General features: G+C 34.4%; 1 protein-coding gene across 3 annotated transcripts in view; it reads right to left on the bottom strand.

Moving 5' to 3' along the window:
• The window catches only part of LOC118184687 (uncharacterized), a 117,852-nt gene that overhangs the window by 77,279 nt on the left and 19,490 nt on the right, over positions 1–21,083 (bottom strand). For all 3 annotated transcript variants that reach the window (XM_085809780.1, XM_085809781.1, XM_085809782.1), the window contains exon 4: positions 18,505–18,666. In XM_085809780.1, the coding sequence (XP_085665906.1) occupies positions 18,505–18,666 (162 nt within the window). The remainder of the gene's footprint in view (positions 1–18,504; positions 18,667–21,083) is intronic.

The following is a 21,083-nucleotide window of genomic DNA, read 5'->3' as shown; positions in this document are numbered from 1 at the left end:
GTCTTTGATCGGCGCATACATCAAACTGATTTGAGTACTTTACTTTTATTTGAGTTGATCGTGAAAACCATTTGTCACATAAATAAGTAGAAGCAAACTGAATTATAATTTTTAAAGCACAGTTGTAAAATTCATTCTATTCCGTTTTCACTATTAATGAGCTCAGCGTATCTAGACGTGCAGAGGAACGATAGCGAAAAGTGCCACAATTATAGTGTTTTAAATACCAGTTTTGTTCTTGAAACCAGAGGGAAAGTAAATAAGTAGGAAAACCGGTGATAATTCTCATAAAATGTTCGATCTTGGGAGAAAACGGGATAGACGATTGCCGTGCATAATTACCATACTCTGAAATTTTCAGCTATACTATGGTACATACAATTAATTTGACTTTGTTTTTTAATCTAAGAGGACCACAAGGGCAGGCTTCAAAGACACTTGTGTTCCCCAGTCCACAAATTGAGAAACACTGATCATATCATTAAAATTTCTATATTACATTAAATTTTAATTTTGTTTATTTGCCCTTCTTTATCTTAAGTATCCCTAAGCTTGTGTATGTGCATTCACAAAGCTGCGTGATTAAATTTCTGTTGAATGCTCTTGTAGACTAAGCTTTAAGAAGTGTGACATAAATAAGCTACGCTTTCAGATTAGAATATTTCTGATCATATGAAGTCTTTCACTGAAAATATAAAATGAAAAACTTTTATAAGTCCTTGGTAAAAACGGAAAAAATACGCGCTAGTAAGTAATTTCTTGTTGCCCTAAATATCATATTCAGAAATGCAAAATTGGTTCTAATAAAAATTTTCATCATTACGCAACTTAAATAAATTTCACCTAATGAAAGAAACAACGAAGAAATCGTTCTAAGTGAGCATAAAAATATAGTAATTATATTAAATTAAAAAATTTCGAATTTTAACTTTTCTGCTAATGAAAAATCTGAATTCTAGCTTTCGTAATAACATATTTATGACATAAAAGATAGCTTTTATAAGTCTATATTCGAAAACTTACACGCCTATCTGTCTAAAACATTACTTGCATGCAGACTCCAAAAATTGCAATTAATGCGGTGGGAAGCATCCTATTTGATCCTGTGAAGGTAAAGATGGAATTTTTCCTCCTGATTTGGCTATGGAAAACTTGTTTGTCACTGATAGATTTTCCCCTTACGAATCCTGTATAAAAATCTATGCTGCGTTATATTTTTACCAAAACATGCGAATGTTACCGGGAACTGTCTTAGTCTACCTTATTTAACTCCTTTCTAAGTCTAGAAGCATGGATTTGTGAGTAATTTTCAATAGATATTTTGTCGTGCACTCATTTTTTAACAACTCTATTTGTTTATAAATAAGTTATCCACGCGAACTGGAACCACAACCCGTCCTTATTATCAAACATTCTTGACAATATGTATTATAGTAAAGTCTGGTAACTAGACTGCAATACTTTTCTTTAAATTAAACATGTTGCCTACAAAAAATCACATACTTTAATGCTTCGCTCGAGAGCCTTTGGTACAAGTTGCAACACCCAAACATCATGGTATTATTTCAATAAGTTTATGTACATCCTCTATTCTCAGTTTTAACCAGATCTGAAAGAACCATTCTCCAAGATTCTTGGTGAATAAAGGAGAAGTCGAATCACTCCTTTGATCTCTATCTACTGTGTAACGAAAGTTCTACGAGTTCGTATATCAAAGTCGAATCACTCATAATCCAAAGGACGAGATGCATGGTCTGGAGGGTTTTCCATAAATTTTAATTAAACTTAATATTTACATATATACAATGTAGGCTAAAATGCCTGAATCGAATATTTAATGCTCAAGAGGCAAGAACTGAATAGTTCCAGCTTAAATCTAAATCGATTTCTATTGCGTAGTGCATCGAAATTCTACCTTCAAGAAGAAGAATATTTTTTCAAGTCACGTGTTCAGAAGGGGAAAGGTCAAGTAAGCCAATAGATGGACTCCTAACGCCATCTCTTGGCGATATCAAAGAATATTCCTTAACACACTCCCCACCTGAACTCTGACAAGAGTTCATCTAACTCAGTTATACATACAATCAAGTACATAAATCACTATTCTATAAAAGTATTAAAAAATACTAATTAGTCAAACACTTCAATTCCAATACAGGTATCAAATAAAAAATGTTATAACTAATAAATGAACTAAATTTTAAAATATTTTCCACTTAACTGAACAAACTTAACTAAGGATATTCACTTTAATCATTAATAGACAAAAAAAAGGAAAAAAGCATAACTAAATCGTTAAAGTTCAAAATATCTAAAGTTCAAGAGGATATAGATGTTGAACAGTACGTTTTAAAATCCCATTACCAGTTTTTAATTCGAATGATCGGACTTTACCATCACGTCCAGGAATAATTTTTATGATTCTACCAAGTTTCCATAAGAGTTTGTTTTTATTATCTCCTTCGACTAAAACAACATCTCCTACTTTTAGTTCTGGTTGAAGTTGCGGATTCTTCAAGAAATGGGCAGTTCTAAGATCTAATAAATATTGTTGCTTCCATTTCCACCACAACTGTTTTAACAGCAATTCTTGATAACGCTTTCTTTTTAACAGCGTTTCTCTTGTCGTTTCGCTACCGATGATTCTAGCAAAGGTCAAAAAATACTTCAAATCAGTTTGTCCAATGTTTAAGAAGTGCATTGGAGTCAACGGTTGCGGCTCGTCATTGTCGTTGTAAACGTAACTTAGAGGTCGTGAATTAAGAACTGACTCCACTTCGACAAGTAGTGTAGACATTTCTTCGAAACTCAACAATGCTTTTCCTACGATTTTTCTTAAACATTCTTTAACAGATCTAACAAGTCTCTCATAAAACCCTCCCCACCATGGGGCTCGTTCGATTATAAATTTCCAATGGATTCTTTCTTTGGCAATGAAATTCTTGAATTTGTCATCTTTTAAAACTTTCGAAAAATTCTCAAGTTCTTTCTTTGCCCTCTTAAAGGTCTTGGCGATGTCAGAGTAGATGATTACGCAGTTTCCTCTTCTGCTCAAAAATCTGCGAAATGCAAGTAAAAAGGATTCTGTTGGCATATCTGATACAAGTTCTAAGTGTACAGCTCGGGTTACTGCACAAACGAACAAAACAATATAGGATTTTCGAATGTCTTTAGAACTCTTTACGTAAACTGGTCCGGCGAAATCAATTCCACAGACTGCAAATGGAGGCTATTCTTGGATTCTATCCTTTGGTAAGGGTGCTGTCATCTGGTCTGCTGGTTTAGCTAAATATTTTTGACAAATTATACAACCTTTTAATGTTTTTTTGACTAACTGTCGTCCTTTAGGAATCCAGAAGCGTGATCTGACTTTAGCTAAAGTCGCAGCAATTCCTCCATGCATTATCTTCTCATGTTCTTTGCATACAATCAGAATCGTTAGTCGAGAATTTTTAGGTAAGATTATTGGATGTTTATTATCTAGTGAGAAGTCAGAAAATTCCAGTCTTCCTCTCAACCTCATGATTTCCTTTTCATCAATATAAGGAAGAAAATTATACAAACGAGAATTTTTTCCAACTGAATTACCTTCTTTGAGGGATTTATATTCTTCGGCAAAAAACTTCTTTTGCTCTGATCTTATCCAGAAATTTTCTGCTTCTTGTAACTCTTCAGCTGTGAGAGTTCCTTGAATGTCGCTAGTTTTTCTTAATTTTCTAATGAAACGTGTTGTGCAAGCAGTGACTCTTAACACCTTCTCTAATTTGCTATATTTTGATATGTCGAAAAGATCATCTGCACTTTTTTCGATTGTACATTCAAGTTGATGTATATCACCGGATCTCTTTCGGTATTCCAGCTTGTTTTCATCTATTGTTTCTTTAATATCTAATCTTGGCCAAAGTTCGTGAGGGAGTTGAAGCCATTGGGGACCTTGCGTCCAAATGGTCTCATTTATTAACTTGGAAATCTTCGTTCCCCGAGATACGAGATCGGCAGGGTTGTCGACACCTGGGCAATAATGCCAATCTTGAGGTGAACTCAATTTTTGTATTTCTTCGACACGATTCCTGACAAAGGGTTTGAAGGCTTCAGGTTGTTTCTGGATCCAAAAATAAGTAATTGTTGAGTCTGTCCAAAAATAGCACGGAATTCTCAATTTCAGTGCTTTCAGAATATTGCTGACTAACTTAACTGATAACAATGCCCCCATTAATTCTAACCTCGGTAAAGTAAGGGATTTTAGTGGGGCTACCCTATTTTTAGAAGAGACAAAGGCCGTTTTGATTTCTTTATTTTCTGTCGTGAAACGTAAATATGCGACTGTACCATATGCTTTGACACTTGCATCTGAAAAGCAATGTAGTTCGATATTTTCGACATTAATGTTCGAGTGCATGAAAAGGTAACGAGAGATGGAGAATTCAGCCATTTGAGGTAGCTCTTCACACCACTTTCTCCATTCAGAGGACAAATCTTCAGGTAACGGTTCATCCCAATCTATTTGTGACAACCAAATCTTCTGTATTAAGCACTTTATTCTAACAGTGAAAGGTCCTAAAATTCCAATCGGATCGAATATCCGACCCAACACTTGTAGAAGAAATCGTTTTGTTTCTATTGGTTTAGATGTGAAAGACAATAAGTTCCGAACATCAAAATACAGTAAGTCCTTTGAATTATCCCATGCCATACCTAAGACTTTAAATGGGAAATTTTCTTTATTAAAATCTTCAGGATTTTCATCTGGAACGATACCCTTTTTTACCCACAATTCATGTAATTGTATTGAGTTACTATGCCATTTGTGAAGCTGCATGCTTGCTTCCTTAAATATTTGGACCGATTCTAGACTCGTAGTTAATGCTTCATTGATCGTTGGTTGGCTTCCAATCACATCATCTACATATACGTTCTCATTCAAAAAGTTAACCGTTGTAGGATAAAGTTTATTATATTTTTTCAGATGATGTTTAATGGTAGCGGATAATAGAAATGGACTACTATTTATTCCGAATAAAACTCTAGTGAACCTATATATATCAGGAGAAATGGTTTCATCATTAGGGAAATTGGAAAACAGAAACCTGGTTGCGTCTCGATCTTTTTCATGTATGAGAATCTGTAAAAAGGCTTGTTTTATATCTGCGGTGAAGGCTATTAAATTATACCGAAATCTTAACAATATTTCGAATATTTCAGGGTATAAATTTGGCCCAACATGTGGACAGTCATTTAAAGAAATGGATCCTGGGGCATGCGATGATGCATCATAAACAATACGTAATTTACTTGTAGCTCGATCCTCGCGTATAACTTCCCTATGTGGCAAGTAAAACACGACATCCTCTTCATTTGAAATTTCTGAAACTGGTTCGATAATATTTTGTTTTAACTGATCTCTTAATACGTTCCTGTATTCAGAAAATAGATTAGGATCCTTTTTAAATCGTTTTCTAAGTCGATGAAATCTTTGTTCTGCGATTTCCCTATTATTATTTAGATTTGATGTGTCATGTTTCCAAGGCAATCTAACTTTATAGCGAGAATTTTCATATGTTATATTTGATTCGAAATATTCGACTACTTCATTTTCAGTTGAATCGAAGTTTTCCCTCTTATCAATAAGTCCTGAGTTTTCCAAGTCCCAAAATTTTGTTATTTGTTTGGAAATCAAATCTTCCCCTACAACTACATTGAAAGCTAAAGAGACATCCTCATCACCTTTTCGTCCATGTAGGCACCAGCCGAAAATAGTTTCCACTGCAACAAGATTTTTGCTTAAGTATTTAACGTGTCCCATTACTATGTTGTAATAATAATCTGCACCAATTAGAATGGCAATGGGTTTTTTACAGTCGGGAAAATCTGCGAGCAGCAAATTTTTTAATTGTCTGTTTTGCTTAATTTCTTCTGATTTAGGAGGTGGAATATCTGTACCTGATATATGATCAGTTACTAATAATTCAACTTCTATTCTAGAATCGGGAGAACTTCTATGTTCTAAAGTTAGTTTAACTACGTCATAATTTTTTTGGATGGGAGAAGTATTCCCAAAAGTGTAGACAGTCAATTTTTCTTTTCTTATGACTTCGAGGTTTAACCTATCCGCTAACTCGCGAGCACAAAAACTTTTCATACTTCCACTATCCAAGAGAAGTCTGGCAAACACCTTTTCCTTAGCTGTTTTAACTTTTATCGTGCAAGTCTGTAAAAGAATTGTATTATTTGCATTATGTGAAACGGCCGAAACAATTTCTTCTTTCTGTTCCTTAGTTTGTGTATCATTTTTCGAAATTAATATACTATCCTTTTTATCACTTGGTGTATTTTTAACTATCGAACTGGATTTAAAACATATGGCTTCTGAATGTTTACCTTTGCAAATTTTACAAACTTTAGTTTGGCGTTGCCGGCACTGTGAGATTTTGTGTTTAGGGGCCAAACAAAGCAGACAACGCGCTTGTTTTTTCAAAATATCTCTCTTCTCATTAACTGTAAGGCATAGAGTCATGGTTTTGAAAACAAAAAATGCAGTTTCGATTTGATGACGCGGCTGCCATAAATTCATGTGTGGTGACAGTTTGTTTATGTTTCAGCGTCGGTGGATATCTGTTAATACCTTTCATTTCCGGGTTTGACTTGCGTGGGAAGGATAACGAATTAATCTTTTCTCGCGATTCTATTTCTAATCGGAGAAAGTCTAGAAATTTGTTTAAATCATAGGTTGAAGGATTTTCAGTATTTGTACGATGAAATTCTAAAGTTATATCGTTCGGGACAATTTTCATCAAAATTGGAATAAACATGTTGGAATATGTTTCTGGTTTCACACCGAATGCTAAAAGGCTTCTGACTTGAACGTTAATTGTATCATAAAGTTTTCGCAATTTTGCCACTTCACTTGAACTTTGAACGGGATTTAAATTTAAGAGATTAGAAATGTGTGTATTGATAATAAGGTCACTTTGACCGAATCTATTTTTAAGAATGTCTATAGCAGAGTCATAATTAGCCTCTGAGATTGAGAGACCTTCTATGGCTGATGCTGCGTTTCCACATAAATAAGTTCTCAAATAATTAAATTTTTCTATCTTCGAAAGTGTAACATTGTCATGAATAGTGACCTTGAATGAATTCCAAAAATTCATCCAATCGTTATAATCTCCGGAAAATTTGTGAATTAACAGTTTGGGTAATTTTACATTGCCTTCAATCTGTCTTTTGGTTTCAACTTCTGTAGATGAATTATTTAAATTCGTGTTGATATTTTGAGTATTGTATTTCCTTAAATAACGGTTGATTTTAGACTTCGCTATTATTATTTTATCGTTATATTCCATAGAAGTGTTAATATCTGAATCTAATTTTGATTCATCTTCAATCAAATTTTGTATTTTTTCATTTAAATCATGTAGTTCCGTTTCTTTACTATTTAACAATTCCAAACAAGTTTCTAACTCTTCTTGATTTTCTTCTTTTAAATACTCATCTACATTTTTAATAATTTGAGTTACAGAAGCACGTATATGTGCTCGATTCTTAATTAGTGTCTTCTGTTCCATTTTAATAAATTATCAAAGGAGACTTACCGTGAGAAGTCTTCGCTTACAAAGCTAATCCAAAAGGCGAAAAACACAAATTTTCAAATTAATCAGATTCTTTTCTGGAGCCGATGCACCATTATGTAACGAAGGTTCTATATCAAAGTCGAATCACTCATAATCCAAAGGACGAGATGCATGGTCTGGAGGGTTTTCCATAAATTTTAATTAAACTTAATATTTACATATATACAATGTAGGCTAAAATGCCTGAATCGAATATTTAATGCTCAAGAGGCAAGAACTGAATAGTTCCAGCTTAAATCTAAATCGATTTCTATTGCGTAGTGCATCGAAATTCTACCTTCAAGAAGAAGAATATTTTTTCAAGTCACGTGTTCAGAAGGGGAAAGGTCAAGTAAGCCAATAGATGGACTCCTAACGCCATCTCTTGGCGATATCAAAGAATATTCCTTAACAACTGTATCCCATGTACCCTCAGCTGGCCTGATGTCAGAACTTTGTGGTCACCAACCAGTACGTTTGAATGATGACTTGCATTCCTTGAACCAATCTTTCACAGTTTGAACTCGATGAATCATGGTATCTGTTCTTGACTACAATATTGAATTCATGGAATAAAAAATCCATAAACTGAATAAGATGGTCAATAAATATGCTCAATGGTTTTCATTTAAAGCTGCATTCAGCTTCCTTCATATACGTAGACAAAGCGCAACATCAGGAAATTCCCAACCACGTGCAGCAATAATATGGGCAAGTAAAAAATGTAACTCCACATCCATCATTAACCAAAGAGATAGTTCAACAATCGAAATTAAAACAGAAGCATTGTAACTTCTCTTAAAAAACGCCCAAACAGAAGAACTGTATCTAATTCTCATTACCATCAATAATCTTTAACAGAATTTTAAATGCTCTCATATCGATCAGTAGAATTTTTAACTGCTACACAGTACCCTTTGGGGATATAATTCGACAGATTCAAAAGGAGAACAAACAGAAGAATTCCTCAATTCAAATAACTTAATCTTCCGTAATCAAGCAACAGATCAGCCATCTTTCGTCAATGTCCGAAGCAAAGGTTGGACGGACTTAACTATTGCAACCTTTAATCTAGCCAACCAGATCCAAAAAATGCACCTTAAACGAATATACAGAATCTGATCATAAGTACACTTCATTTAAACTATCAGCATCTGCAATTATTAAAAGTACAGCCCGATATAAATCAACAAAAATAACTCAAAGGAATTCCAAGATTGGCTAAAGCAAGAATCCGAAAATATTATTCAACCAATAATAATGCAAAACAAAAGAAGATATCAATATAACAACTGGAAAATTTCTTAAATGTATCCAAAGCACCTGAGAAAAAACATTCAAGAAGAGAACCCAATCCTTAGCTCAAATATATAATGGTAAAGAAACAGGAAAAGCATGAGAACCGAGCCTTTCGCAGGAAGTTTAAATCAGTAGTTTATGACACGTAAAGAATGGAAATCTACAACAATTTAAAAAAAACTAAAGCATTAATACAAGAAACTAATCATCGAAGCAAAATAAAAAACATGGCATGTATACTTCAATAACAACAAAAACATACACAGCCCACTATACAAAATGGGCACAATCAAGCTATTCAAGTCAACGTAACTTCATTTCCCATCTCAGAGCACCAACAACAACTGCTGTGAAGACGCAACAGCAAAAAAAAACAACACTAAATCCCATACTAGACACAGTATTTCTCAAAGATAATGAAGATGAAACTACCGAATAACAAAAGAAAACTCACAATGATATTAACTGTAATACCGAAATACATTATCTCCAATACCAATTCACAATGACCGAACTCCAAAACCGACCCTCCCTTCACGTTGCAAGAAATTTCCCAAATTCCCAGAAACTTAAACAGGGAAAACGCACCAGGCCCAATAATCCACAGCACCAGTCTCAACATAATCCTCAAATTTTGCAATAAATGCTTGGACCTCAAAGTGGTCATGACTGCCCTAAAACAGGGCAGATAATACTATTTCTGAAAAATACGAGGGTTGGGGCAAAAGTCATGGCAACTATTTTTTTCTTGTATATATGTAAACGGATCACAAAACATATATGTGTCATGTGGAAGTTCTGCAGGCATAGTGTGTATGCAGAACAACAGATGGCTCTGTGATAGTTGGCTGTGTGGTAGCGAGAGTTCTGAAATCAGTCAGTTGGTGAGTGTCTTGCGAGATGGAAACAACCAGTGTTGAGCAGCGCGCTTACATCAAAATAGCCGTTCTCCGAGGGAGAAACGCGATGGAATGTCACAGTGAATTAGTAGTGAATTAGTAGGAATAATGCCCTACCATATCGTACAGTAGCACGGTGGGTAAGAAAGTTTCAGCAAGTACGTGTGTCAACCAGTGATGAGCAACGTTCAGGACGACCGGTGAGTGTGCCGTCATCGAGCACCTCATGGATGAAGACAGACGATGGACGTTACTGGAGTTAGAGAGGGCAAATGGCATCGAGAAACGCACCGTCCACAGGATATTGCGTAATGAGCTACAGCTACGCAAAATCGCTTCGCTGTGGGTATCGCATGCACTGACGGAAGTTCAAAGGTGGGTGTGCTATGCAATATGCTCCGACCACTTTTCACGCTAGCAACAGGACGGGATCAATTCTTCTGAAATGTCAGTCCGCGGAGTGGCGACATCCTGGATCATCAAGGCAGCAGAAGGTCCCTCAGAATCCTTTCCCAGTCAAATTGATGGTGATCGTCGCGTATGACGTCAGGGGTGTCATTGTTTGCCACTTTGTTCCTCATGGCAGAACAGTGACCGCATGGTACTACAGGAACACATGTCAGCTGTATGTGCATTGTGTTATCATTCTTTTGCACGCTGAAGGCCATATTGCCCTGTATACTACCGTAATAAATTCGTGTGTTACGATATTTCAGTGCTATTCATTGTCCACACATGTAGTTAAGACCTTGTCCTTTCATGTGTATATGTCACATTTTCCAACCGGACTGGTATCTTCAAGAAAAACAATAGTTGCCATGACTTTTGCCCAACCTACGTATAAACCGCTAGACAGCCCCGCTTCAGGCAGACCAATCAACCTTCTCCCAAATACTTAGCCTATACCTCCACCATGCTTACGACTCACTGTGGTAGCCTTCTATTCTCCGTAACTTACGGAACATTAACTGTCCAAACAATCGTTTCAATATAATATATGACTTCTTAAACAAAATCACAATAACGTCATCTTACAAAACAATACCTTAATTTTTAGAAATTAACACGTGGATGTCCCCAGGAATCCTGCAGGTGTATAGACCTATGGAACATTGCCTTGAACGAAATAGTTAATCAAATCTACTCAAAAATCAGTGCGTTTGCAGATGATGTCGCATTTGTTGAAACGGCCACTTGCATACGATATTCCAAGAAACCTTCAGAACCATAACTGAAATAATGAAAACACTTTTAAAAAGCGCAAGCTGAAATTTCTCTCTACCAAAATCACAGCTCATGATAATACACAAACCAAGCTAGACTATTACCAAACGACTCTCTCTGAAAACTGACGGCAGAAGAATTAAAAACGTAAAAATTAGGAAATACCTAGGAATTCACATTGACCAAAAGCAAAATTTTATCTATCATTTCAAGGAGATATAGGTATACATTCGCTAAATAAGACTTTATCTAAGACGAATGCATGGCTACAACTGGGCCCTAACCCCCATAATCAAATTTTTATATAATACCATAATAATCAAAGTAATGACTTTCGCCACCGTCATTTGCGAAATACTATGACTGAACGCAAAAAGGGAATTCTGACTTCACTTCAGAGACAGCTTATGCATAATGGGGATTCCATACAACTTCAAATGCTGTGCTCAACATCCTAGCCGGAACAACTCCACTACATCTAAAAGCAACAGATGAAGCTATTTATGTAACATTCATGCATTTCAAACCAGAACATTTCCTTTAATGATCATCTTTATAAAGCTAAAGAATATGAATGCTGTCCCAGTCTTCTACAACAGACATCATCCTGTCCCGCATACAAGGATAAAATTTCAACAACAGCCGAGTCCCTCAACAACAGAACCACAGCATTTACGGACAACTCCATAATAGATGGAAAAGTTCGATTCCTACATTCCTATGCAAAAGAACGTCTATAATTAAATACATTTAATGGCAAGGATAGCTAAAAAACAATAACAGCATTCATCAAGCAGAACTTTTGCCAACAGAAGCAGCACTAAAAATAGCAAATGACCAGAGAATCATCCATATAACTAAATCAAGACAGCAAGGCGAGGATATTTGTAATCCAGTCAACAACTGTAAAATTGCATTCGGAATTAATCAGCACTCGAAAAACATGCAAAATACAAAATTTACGCTCATATAGATAGAAGTCCAGAACGAGGACTCAGGTAACGACTCTGCAGGTGTAGTATTTGCAAAAGTGACAGTACGAAAGCAAATAGGAGAATTACTTGATGTTCAGTTTCCCAAAACCTGTCTGAGGAATATACTAAATATCACAAAAAATCACACAAAGGATCTATTTGTGTGATCCTTTGTGGCAACAAGAATGGGACAAAAACACAACATCTCGTCGCATAAACTACTTCTTTTCAAACGTGGAACACAAAACCAGAAGTACATAATATTTGTCAGGTCATGATCCTTTCCCGGATTATTTCTGCAACAGGACCCTGGCAAATACCGACCATGCTCATGCGGAAAATCAAATGATGCTGACCATACTGTTTTCAATTTTTCCGCTTACAAAAGTACTCCATCTGAAAGGACCGCCCATCATTGACATACCATTTAGACGTCTAATAATGACACAACTAGTGCATAGCTGCCAAAAACTCAAAACAATATTAAAAAATTGAAGTATTACGGGATCGAACGTTGCAAGGCAGAATAAAGCAAGACAAGCCAGATGTAATTAGCAGGACAAAAAGAATTTTTATGTAAAGAACTATAATGCTCAAAATCTAACTGATACCTACAAATAGATTTAGTATAAAATTACAGACATAACGTCTTTACTATTCACCAAAGCTGGACATGGTGTTGTTATGAATTTGAGGGGTTATAACGCAAGCATACATAATTAAGATTTTAAATAAAAAAATAATGGATTTGGATAGAAATTTATAATTAACTGAAACTTGAACGGAATTAGTGTACTCAGAAATATTCTAGCAGTTCATCCGGTGCAATAATATCTGATTATTGGGCTTAATTAACGTGCTTATCATAATTGTTTAGCTAACTACTATTTTTAGTTTTGTTACAATGGTCATTCTTGTCTCTGTCTTAGCTTTCGCTGTTTTGCTGTAAAATGATAATTCTAAAAATCTAGTCTTAATGTTAAATTCCTATTTTATTGAAAGAGCAGTAGCAAAAAAGGAATAAAAATAAGAGTATTGCAATCAAAATGTAACTGGTGTAGAATCTCGAAATAAGGGAAAATCAAACGTTAAAGTTCATAAAAAGCTCATAAAAACCAAAAAGAAGTTTTACTTTTCTCGTAACATTTTCATCAGAGCGTTCATGCTCTAAAAAATACAAAAAACATCCCTCGTTTCTGAGCTAAGCAATGAACAGTATAGTAACGCCAAAATAAGCAAATTAAATTTAAAACATTAGATTAAACTCCTCATTAATTTACCAACCCCGACGAGCTAAGAGTGAAAAAATAGTACTTGACTGAAAGCCATCTGTAAACATATAAAATAAAAATTATAAAGGGCTCAATAAATATACAAAAAAAAGTACGGACGGAATGACGGAAAGGTAAAAACAAACAAAGCAGCAATATAAGATATCAGTAGTTGTCGCTGCCCATGCCCTGTGTTCTAATGAAATGTGAATATAGTTTGAATCTGTAAGAAATAAATTATTTAAGAGCCAAAACTTTTTAAATGCGAAAAAGTTTTGTAAGTTCAGGGAAAACACCAGACGTTAAAAAAAGCAAGCTTACAGGTATATGGTTGATGTATAAGCTTGTACATGGTGAACTGTGATTAAAGATGTAATTACTATGTAATAACGTATAATAACTTAATTACTATTACGTATTTGACAACATATATTAACTTTTTTACAGTCCACCATGTACCTATATAAACTTGCATATCAGTCACATACGTACCTGCAAACTTGAAGATAATTCTTGACTTTTTGTCCTAAACCTTAGTAAGATTTTTTGAATAATCTCTGAAATTCTCCCCTCTCAATGTTTAAAAAATCGTATTTTGTTTCATTTTTGTTCGCTACTTAAAGAATTAGTTTTCACTGTCTTCCTTTCACTTTTACTTATCCATTTCTAGCTGCGCAACAACGAACTCGTGATATGCGTTTATTTTTCTATTTGCTCTCTATATACAACGGTTACAACGGCATTCGCTTAAGCCTGTACAAACTTCAGAAGAGGTAAGTTACTTACAGAAAGTTTGAAAACACATAGCAGTGTAGGGGTAGAAAAGCATTCGCAGCAGGTTAGAGAGCGCTATTGTGGAACAAGTAAAACCTCTAACGAAATTCGGACGAAATTCGGCATTTGATCATCAAGATCTCTCGCTACGGGAATTCCACCAAATATTCGACAACATCACGCCCACTGTAAATTAACTTCAGGTTTACAAGAAAATACCGCTTAAACAATATAACTCCTGGATAAATACTTCTGTTTCAAGGTATCAGCATTCGACGATCATTTCAGAGGAAATTGAATAGAAGGCTTCAGTGACTGCGAATTAGCAGCTATGCATCTAGCATATCGAGCGGCTGACTGTAATGGCTGTGATGTACAGTTGCGCATGTACAGTGAACGATACCCAGTATTCCGAATCACCAGGTATTTATACGGTTACATCAATGATTGAGCAATACGGGATCTCTCGGAACAAGTCAAAGGAATCGGCAACGAACCACACGGACACCTGAAGTGGAGCTCCGTTATGCGGAAAGGGATCCACATATCAGGACACGAACGATTGCTGCAAACCTCGCTGTTTCACAAACTATCGTCTGCAGAATCCTGAATTTGAAGCACTCGTACCCATACCATGAGCAGCGCGTGCAGCAACTGCTCCCTCCTGATTACACGCAGCGCGTTGCATTTGCTGAATGGTACAAGTAGACGTGTGCGATGGAACCCCATTTTCCGGCTGCTATCCTCTTGGCTGATGAGGTATACTTTAGCAGAGATGTCTTCTACAAAGCATATGACTCACATGTGTCGGCAGTAAACAGTTTCAGGAGTAACCCACCAAGCAGCACAACATCGGTTTTCTACCGTTGCTAGCGACCACCTAATAATAAGCCCATATTTCATGCCTGTTCGTCCGGACGGTTGGTCTTATAAGATTTTCTTAGAGGATCAACGTTTCTTACCTGGGGGGGGGGGGAAAGGAATTTCACAGTTTCAGGACAGGATGCAGTCCCTCTTTTATTTACCCGTGAAGTATTTAATTTTTGTTTGTGAACATAAATAATTATTTTTATTCAAGTTTTGGTATTTATCAAGATTTTCTATATATTTTTGGTTAATTTATGACACACATTAAAAAAATAATCTAAATTTAAATAAACGTATACACATTTTTCGAGTTTGGGAAAGGACGGGGAGGAATGATCGTCTAGGAATAGTGAAAGGCGTGCATACTGCGAAAAAGACTAAGACGTTCTATGTTAGATGAACAAAGCAACCAGCATCCGCAGTACAACGATATATTGTTCCAGCATGATGACGCCTAGAACATTTAAGCTTTTCATTCGACAACACTTAAATTCAACATTTGTCAAAAGTGGATTGCTCTTGGTGGTTCTATTCATTAGCGTGCAACTTTCTTTGGACGTTTCGTGCCCAAAATTCCTTTTTCTGGGGTTACCTGAAGAGATAGACTTACGAAACACCTGTGGCCAGTGAGGAGGATTTGTTATATGTACTAACGTAGCTAGGTAGGTAAGGTAGGTAGGCAAAAGAGACTGGGGCACTAGAAACATTCCCATGGATCATACATTTCTCATAAGAAATTTCTAAAGAAAGAAGAAAGCTGGATAGAAGAAGAAAGAAAGAAACTGGTGATATAAGAGAAGAACTGGTGATATAAGAATAAGAAAGAAGAAAGAACTTAAAAAGTGAAAGTAAAAGAAAGTAAACTGGTGATATGAGAAAACTAGTGAGAAGAGAAGGCTCGGAAATTGGAGATAACTGGTTTCTGAGTCCTCTTCTCACCAGTTAGAAAGAACTAATCTTTAAGAAAACTGGTGATATAAGAATATAAATCCCCCTTTTTTCCAATGTGATAAAATTATTTATCATAACAAGTGTTACGTTGGCTAATATTTATGTTTTAGCAGCATAATTAACCATAAAATCTGAACATTGCCATTGTTAGTCCAAAGGGGCTTTGTCCCTGAAGGACTATTGTTTTCGTTTTGCGATTTTGCGTTGAATCACTATAAATGTCCGTTTCACTTTGCAAACTGTTGCCACCAAATGTTAGAGTCCTGCATTATATTTGAAGAAATTAAATAATGAAAAGTCTGCATAAATGTATGTATATTTCTCGCATTGTGATAAAACAACGGTAGATACAGCCATCATTTTGAATGACGTAATCCTTCTGCGAATATGGGCATGTGGGAAGCCCAAATTTGAAATTTTGAATTTGTTTTATTATCGATTTCATATTTTATAAAACTTAAACGAATTTTTATGTAACAATTTCAACGATTTGAAAGCGAGCAATGGCAACAATCTACGGGGGGAGGGAACCGTTTTTATCTGCAGCGCGCGGAACTGTGTATCGGAAATTCTAAAGCTAGGCTCATTTTAAAATTATTTTGCGACATTGCTATTAAACTGAAATTTATGGTTTAAGTACGAAGAACATGATATTTAATAATTAAAGCTAACACACAAAACGTTAAAAACACGCTCCTTTGGACGTAAGTTAAAATCTAAAACCTTTCAGATTTTTTTTTAATTTATTTTATGCTTCGCATCGTAATGTTTAAATACAGAATGGGAACGAAGTTTTAACTATATTTTTCTTTTTCTTTTTTTACTTACAGTGTAGAACCCCCATTTATTTTTGTTCCAGGAACAGCAAAGTAAGAGATGACACGATGCCAGACCATCAGATACTTTAGCTGCATGATCCAATGTTCCTAATATTTAACATTTTCTTAACCTGCATAGAAAATGAAATTTTCGTGAATTTTATTTTTTATTTGAGCAGGAAAACTTTTTAAATAAACCTAAACCTCGAACTTTCCTTCCGAGGGGAAGAAAAGGATTTTATTTTGGTTACTCCAGAAGTGCAAAATAATTTTAGCTTAAACCATGTTCAATTAAAGTGAATATAAATCATTAAAATTTCACAATGGTGCTATCTATTACCTTCAGGATACTTTATCATTTCGCTGAAAGATTTTTTAGTTAAATAAAATATTTTACTTAGTTACATCTTTAAGTATTATAGCAGCTTCTCTAGAGATAACTGTGTTTCAAATATTGAAATTCGTTGTATTATATGCATAAAAATTTAGTTCTTTAGTTTATAAGGAATTTCTGCATTCCCCCCCCCCCCAAGCTCTCGTAATGTAACTTGTAGCATGTCTAGCTCGCTACTGAAAGATCCGAGGTTTGAATACCGGTAAGGGTTCTTCTGCCACTTCCTGGCTCCGAAGAATCCTAAGTAATTCTACGAGTTATTCGATGCTGCTTTTCTTTAAAATTAAATAAATGGGAATATTTCACTTAATAAGAGGGAAACATCAAATTAGCCATAAATCATGTAAAAATTTGTTATAAAAACCATAGTAAGGTATACGTTTAATTATAAGTTAAGTTTATAAAAGTTAAAATGTTCATATTTTACGTTTCATGTTATCAAAAGAGCTTCTTGATATATCCTATAGTTAAATATTTCTTTAGATTTCTATAATTACATATGACTCTCCTTCCAAGTGAAAGTCAATGCAATCGTGTATATAAGTACATGTTTATAATATATGTTTAATGAATATTTTTGATATCTTAAAATGCAAGATACGAATATTTGAACTAATTTTTATACGCATTTATTCAATGTACGTTTAATGTACGTACGGCTCTTTGTTAAAAATTTTTACTCCAGTTAGAAAGACAAACACATGTATGTTCTTAGGATAAATCAAACACGATAATTGATAGGAGAAAAATTAAAACTATATTTCAGAAATGATAACATAGTTCATAATAACCTGTCGCCATTTCTCCGCTCTCAGCCCGTTCTGTGTGAAGCTTATACACTGCCATCATTAAATAGCCTTCACGCAGATTAGTAGCATCTGAAGGAATACTGTACGTGGATTTGATTTTTGTGATTAAAATTTATTAAGCCGATTTATTCAGGTGTAATAAATAATTTTTATAATCTTCCTTATGATAATATTCAGTGAAATATTATATACATTAAACAATAAAAAAGATGAAAAGGGTTAGAAACTGGAAGACCACAGATAATAACAAAAGACTGCTGATGCCGTAAATTTCCCTGTAAATAATCGCATTGATTAGCAATTCTTTTTTTCCTATACGTAATATATTTTCTGTCATATGTCAGGATAACATCTCATTGTGATTTTGAAAGAGAATAAGGCCTACTGTGTGTTTTGGTAGTTTCATTCATCTACTTCCAATAAACAAAATAAGCATTTAAATATTTTTGTCTTAGCAGTTGCAAATAAATTTCTTGTAATCGGCAAAGAAGAGCATTTATAATTAGTGAGGAATTTAACTAACTTTTGCCATGTCTTTAAGTAAGATGCTATTTGATTCTTCCCGAGCAAATATCTCCTAACATTGAAGTATACAGCACAGATTAAGCTCTTACCTTTAACAGTAGAATAGTCTTGGTAAGGTGCTGGAACGTATTCTTGTACTGTAGGTATTTCTGGTGTGTAATAATAGTAACAAGAATCTATAGGCATAAAGTAGTTTCCAGGTACCACAAGTTCCGGATTGTAGGTGACATAAGATGTTGGATACCAGAAACCTGATGAAAAGAAATAACAATTGCATAAATAAAGAAGTAAAATTATGTTATATGCAATATAACAAAGAGCCGTGATTTATCTGCATGCTTCAGATTTCCTCCTTAATCTATATGCCATGTGTTTAAGCAATTTATTTATCTAATATATATATATATATAGTATATATATATATAAGGTTAGTAGAAATTGTAACAACCCAAATCAAATATCGCATCAGTCCAAACATTAGATGACTCTGCACTTTTTAACGTGTTTACAAAAAAAAAAAAAAAAAAGTCTCAGTATACAAGACGGACTTTTAATATGATGAGCTTGATATTAAAGCTGTTCCGTAGTTAAATAGATGATGAAATAATCTAGACACCATACTGTAAAGAAAAATAATATATATATATATAATATATATGTATTTATGCTTCCTTTTAAACATTAAAGAATAAGTAACGAAATATCTTAATATATTTTTAAACGTTAGGCTTAAATATCTTATATATTTTAAACGATATAAGTCGGGTATGAATTTTAGGAAGGCATTTTAGGGAAGAAACATCGTCCAATATTCAGGCCAAACAGTGACTGCTTTTCAAAATATCAGTAACAAATAAACTAGGGCAAATTAATAAAATTATGAAATAGAAAAGTAGAATACTAAAATACTTATACACACAACTAAAATCACATGAAGAATAGTAATAACATAAAATACGCTTTTAAAGATAAGGTTCATATGTAAGTTGAAGGATAAAATTTCCAGAATTTAATGTTACACGTTAAGTATTTTACGAAATAAATTAATGTTCTCTGTAAGCAAAGATTTACGAATCTTTATTAGCTTGTGAGATACATAAAAATCGTTTGCACCATATTAAAAACTGTAGTAATATTCAACTGTCTCCACGAAGTATCTGCAGATTATGGAAGAGATCATTTGCACTGTACAAAAAATGTGTCTGAAAACATTTCCTAACTCTACATTGTATATTGAAAGACAATAGGTCCAAGATATAATATATGCTGAAGTATTAGACTATTTTACAGCATTTAAATATTTTTGTCTTAGCAGTTGCGAATATATCCCTTGTCATCGGCAAAGAAGAGCATTTATAATTAGTGGGGAATTTAACTAACTTTTTCCATAGTAAGATGCTATTTGTAAAGTATTTTTAAATACTTTATTTTTCTGATGAGAGGAAGTCAAAATGGAAGCAGATAAATATATTTTAAAATAATTCCATAAGTAATAGTAGGAACGCGATCAATAAACTCCATAACTAATTTCAAGTTAGCGTGACACCCTGAAAACTTATTTCGTGTCATCCTAGAGCCATATTTATATGGTTATTAACTGCAAGTATAAAAATTGTCTCAAAGCCAGAGGCAATTTTGACATTTCAGACTTTAATGTAATCACCAAATATCATACATGCAAGCAAAAATAACTGGCTTTATAAAAGAGAAATTTTAGTAAGGATACTCATTATTTGTAGGATACATGTTTTCTGTACCAAATATTCACTCTTACGCCTAGACTGAAAATAACTTGTTTCATTAGATGATGAGAATTTACTTCTAAAATCCAATGCAATTACACAAAATTGTACACAAACAGATAAACAGAAACGGTCAAAAAATGCGTAAGCCAAACCACAAAGTATCCCAAAAGGAACTAAACATGTTTTTTACATAGGAAATGGTGTCCGAAGATCAAATCGTGCGGTGCTACAGCAACGTAATCGACAAGCAAAGAAAGGGAGTCGGTAGCGGCGTTAACATAACTTCCTTTACCGACTACTGTTTTTTCTATGCTTACTTACTTTTTCTGTTCTACTTACTTTATTACCGACTACTTTCTGTGCTCCAAATGTTTAAATTGTGCTTCAAACTCCGTTACATTCGCTTCATACTATATGATTTATAAGTTTAGCCACAGCAGTATATTTTCGGTCTAAATAGCGGACTTTCAAATTTTCGATATTTTCTGAGCATTTTCTAAATTAAGCGATTTTCAGAAGACAAAATTCTAAAGCTATGAACTTGTGACAAAACTTTCAGGGTTCTCGATCTCTAATCGGTTTTAGAAAATTCCATATTCTTAACTGGGTAAAGTCCAGTTCATACCTCCATTTATAGTAGATGGGGATTCATAATTCCATCGTGGCTTTTTAAGTTTATGCCTTTATGTTCACCGTGGCTTTATGTTAAGTACAACTATAACAAATACAGCAGAAATGTGCATAGCAGTAGGTAAAGGAGTGCATTTTAGAATTTGCTAAAAATCAATCGTTGTGATAGTAAAACGGATATTTCTTACAAAATATCATCCAAAAGCATCTACTGGCAGGGCAATTAGTGTGTGGTGCAAAAACTTTTAAAAGATTGGCTACCTATGCGATGCTAAACAAACAAGCTGGTCGAG

The sequence above is a fragment of the Stegodyphus dumicola genome, chromosome X2 (assembly GCF_044657685.1).
Source record: "Stegodyphus dumicola isolate Sdum_Otavi_A_Nest chromosome X2, ASM4465768v1".
Lineage (NCBI taxonomy): Eukaryota > Metazoa > Arthropoda > Arachnida > Araneae > Eresidae > Stegodyphus > Stegodyphus dumicola.
This window is presented reverse-complemented; position numbering and strand designations above follow the sequence as displayed.